The sequence below is a fragment of the Geospiza fortis genome, unplaced genomic scaffold (assembly GCF_000277835.1).
Source record: "Geospiza fortis unplaced genomic scaffold, GeoFor_1.0 scaffold241, whole genome shotgun sequence".
NCBI classification, from domain to species: domain Eukaryota; kingdom Metazoa; phylum Chordata; class Aves; order Passeriformes; family Thraupidae; genus Geospiza; species Geospiza fortis.
Window position 1 is genome coordinate 682,505 of NW_005054491.1, and position 3,930 is coordinate 686,434.

The 3,930-nt window shown below is 61.8% G+C and overlaps 1 protein-coding gene and 1 non-coding gene across 2 annotated transcripts in view; one reads left to right on the plus strand and one right to left on the minus strand.

Annotated features, from left to right (window-relative positions):
* The first annotated feature begins 312 nt into the window (after positions 1–312).
* LOC115948728 lies at positions 313–419 on the plus strand. Its single transcript, XR_004082516.1, has one exon. It is a non-coding gene; the product is annotated as a U6 spliceosomal RNA (small nuclear RNA).
* Positions 420–740: 321 nt separating this feature from the next.
* ABCA7 (ATP binding cassette subfamily A member 7) overlaps positions 741–3,930 on the minus strand; it is a 17,827-nt gene continuing 14,637 nt past the window's right edge. The window contains 9 exon segments of the mRNA XM_031063265.1: positions 741–1,188; positions 1,263–1,500; positions 1,581–1,673; positions 2,334–2,437; positions 2,509–2,643; positions 2,713–2,854; positions 3,181–3,287; positions 3,364–3,426; positions 3,526–3,646. Of these exon segments, the coding sequence (XP_030919125.1) occupies positions 1,048–1,188; positions 1,263–1,500; positions 1,581–1,673; positions 2,334–2,437; positions 2,509–2,643; positions 2,713–2,854; positions 3,181–3,287; positions 3,364–3,426; positions 3,526–3,646 (1,144 nt within the window). The 3' untranslated portion in view covers positions 741–1,047.

The window sequence follows — 3,930 nt, forward strand, 5'->3', positions numbered from 1 at the left end:
GTGCGCGCGCAGGCGCGCCCAGGGCACGACGGGACGGTGGAGGACCCGCTCCGGCCAGGCCCCGCCTCCATGCAAATGAAATTTCCCACCATGCATCGCGCGCAGGCGACAACTTGGGGCGCCAGTTCGACCTCAAAAATGGTAAAAATTTCACCAAAACGGAAGATTTAGAATGAAGAAATTAGGACGTATCGCCTGGGAGAGTGATCGTGTGAAGAAAAGCGCAGGGGGCGGGACTAAGACACACTCACACTGAGGTAAAAATCGTAGATTATAGGAGGTTTAAATAGCCCTGCGAGTTCAGGGCAATTCGTGCTCGCTTCGGCAGCACATATACTAAAATTGGAACGATACAGAGAAGATTAGCATGGCCCCTGCGCAAGGATGACACGCAAATTCGTGAAGCGTTCCATATTTTTTCCTGGGCACGGTCTCGAAGCCTCCGCCTGGGGACCACCCTTTTGTCCCCCGAGAGCGGCGCGGGGCGGTCCAGCCCCCCCCGAGGTCGGGGGAGCCCCGCAGGTGCGGCCCTGACACAGGAGAACATCAACCCTCAGGTTTGCAGGCAGCAGCTGACAGAATGAGAGGATACAGTCTTAAACTGTGCAAAGGGGAATTTAGGTTGGGTATTAGGAAAAGTTTTTTATGGACGCCGTGCTGCCCGTGTGTCGCTGTGCCCCCGCCTTGTCCCCCAGCACGGTCGCGTTGTGGCGAGGGCAGTGGAGCCCCCCGGCAGTACCGCGGGTTTTTATTGAATTGCTCGGTTACAGCAAGCAGGGTCCCAAGGCCAGCCCAAGACCCCCCATCCAGCTCAGCCCCCCGCAGGGCATCAACCCCACGGCAGGGAGCCGGGGCCAGCTCTGTCCTGGCACTCTGACCCCTCCCCAGCACCCACTGTCCCGTCAGATGGTGACACCGTGCCAGCGGGCAGGATGTGCCCAGGCCTCTTCTGTGCAGCTCTGGGGGGCTGCAGTGCCCCAAAGCCCTGTGACCCTGGCTCGTGCTGTGGTGACAACCAGGGAGCGTCCATGGTACGCCATGGCCCGCTCAGACAGCGCTCTCCTGGTAGCTGTCATCCTCCAGGAACCTGCTCAGCCTCCTCCCGGGGCTGGGGGCTGCATCCTGCCCTGGGGCTGCGACCTCCCCGGCGTCCCCATCGCTCTGCTCCTGGGCAAAGTGCATGAAGACCTGCAGGAATGGCAGGATGAGAGATGGCACCGTGGGACAGGGCCACCGCACCCTCACACCGCCTCCCCCATCACCTGGTCCAGCGTGGTCTGGGACACTGAGTAGTCCTCTATGTGGCAGGGGCCACGGTGGGCGGCCAGGAGGCTGAAGACGGTGGCCAGGGAGGCGACACGGGCAGGGAGGTGGTACTGCAGCAGCCCCCCGTGCTGCTCCCGCAGCACAATGCCGGGGAAATGCTGCTGCAGCAGGGTCTGCACCGCCGCTGGGCCAGGGCCCCCCGCCCTCACCACCACCGTGTACCCATCCCCAAACCTGCGGGGAGAGGGGACACTGCTGTGAGCACTGGCATGGCCACCACCCTCTGGAGACCCCCTGAGCCCCCACCCCAGTACCTGTTCTTGAGGTGCTGGACGCTGCCCAGGCAGCGGAACCGGCCGTTGACCATGATGGCCATCCTGGTGCAGAGCGCCTCGCACTCCTCCATGCTGGGGGGGACACGAGTGAGCCCCCCAGGGCAGAGGGACACCCCCCGCTGGAGGTGCTACCCCATAGGGGGGTTATGGGGTGTAGCAGACTCCATGGAGCTGGCTAGAGCTCCATGGAGGGCTGAGATTTAACAGTAGGAACTGCTGAGTCATGATGACACAGCAAAATAAGCTCCTGTCTTCTGCCTAGCTTATCTCTGTAACTCCATAGGTCACTTTTTCCCTAACCTTTACTGTTGGACAAGTTTGGATCTCCCTATACTCTATGAAAAGGGGCTGTCTTAGCCCATCTGACAGAAGAAGAGCTGTCGCTGGAACCCTTCACAGACTCCTGAATAAACCATCGCTGTGGAACTGCCAGGACGCTCTTTCCCCTCTCTCGCTGTCTGCCTCTGCCCCTAGCCCTACGGCGCTTTTGGCGAGCACGAGCTGAAATCCCAAGAGAGCTGATAATCACTAATGAGCTGAAAATCACTCTGATTGCCAAAGGTAGCCACGGAGCAGTGTAGGTGTTCACACTGTCTCCCAGAGGGACTGAGTGATCTGGATAAGGACTGCTTTGCTCGGGGTTAAGCCCAATTTGAGGGCTGCGGGGGCTTGGGGGAGACCAGCACCCCCCCTGCCTTAACAATGGGGTGCTCCCCTTTGTGGGGGACTCACCTGTGGGACGTGAGCACCACGGACCGTCCGTCCCGGATCACGCCGAGGATTCGCTCCCACAGGAACCGCCGGGCTTGCGGGTCCATCCCCGTCGTGGGCTCATCCTGCAACGGGCCCAGGGTCAGCCTGGGCAGGACCCTGGTGCTGCTGTGGGGCCTCCCAGTGCCCCCCTCACCAGGAAAACAACGGGGGGGCAGCCGAGCAGGGCGATGGCCGTGGAGAGCTTGCGTTTGTTGCCCCCGCTGTACTTGCCCGCCGGCCGGTCCGCGTGCGGGGCCAGCCCCAGAGCGGTGATGCCCCACTGAGCCACCTGTGAGAGACACAGGGGTGAGGCTGGGGGGCTCCACACAGGGTGGGGAGGACAGGGAACAGGCCTTACCCTGGGGGTCTCCTCCTCTGGGATGCCACGCAGGCGGCTGTAGAATTCCAGGTGCTCCCGCCCCGTCAGCAGGTCCGTGATGGCGTCAAACTGGGGGCAGTAACCCATGTGCTGGTGGACAGACTGGAGGTCGGTGAGCACGCTGTGGGATGGGGATGGGTGAGAACAGGATGGGGACAGGTGAGCATGGGGCAGGGACAGGTGAGTATGGGACAGGGACAGGTGAGCACACTGTGGGATGGGGACAGGTAGAGTATGGGACAGGGAGAGGTAAGCATGTTGTGGGATGGAGACATGTGCCAGGGATCCTGTGGGAATAGGGACAAGCAGCTGCAGGGATGAGGATGAGGATGAAGCAGGCTGCAGGGCAAAGGGCCAGGAAGAGCACAGGGGGGACAGAGATGATGGCATAGGTGCTGTGGGGACATGGAGAGGGATCCAAGCCATGGAGTCTCTTCATTCACCCACCTGTACCCCTTCAACCAAGCCTCGCCCAGCGTCACCTCCGTGTCCCCTGTCAGCATCTTGAAGGTGGACGTTTTCCCAGCACCGTTCACCCCCAGGAGGCCAAAGCACTGTGGGGGCAGAGCAGGCTCACTGGCAGCCCTGGCCCTGCCCAGAGAGCTGTCTGTCTGTCCATCTGTCCCTCACCTCCCCGGGGGGGATGGCCACGCAGAGCCGGTCCACAGCCGGAGCCTTCCTGCGCCGGTACACCTGCATGGAGCAGAGGGGACACTGGCTGCTCCCTCCTGTCACTGCCAGGGGTCCTGGGTGGGCTGGAGCTCACAGCAGGGCCCAGTCCCACCCACCCACCTTGGTCAGGTCCTTCAGAAGCAGGAGGTGGCCGTGTGGGGGGATGCTGGCCACCCTCGCCCGCTCCCTGGCCACGTCCTGGTCCTCATCTCCTAGCGAGGGCAACTCCAGAGCCCGTGGGCTGTGGGAACAGTGGTAAGGGCACATCCAGGGCTGTCCACGCCCTTGAGCATCCCCAGGGTGCTGTGCCCAGTTCTGTATCCAGTTTAGGAAGGACGTTGAGACACTTGAACACATCCAAAGGAAGGCAACAAGGCTGGTGAGGGGCTTGGAACATAAACCCTATGAGAGATGACTGAAGGAGCTGGGGGTGCTCAGCCTGGAGAAAAGGAGACTCAGGGGTGCCCCCATCACTCTCTAAACTCCCTGAAAGGTGCCTGTGCTCAGCTGGGGCTGGGCTCTTTC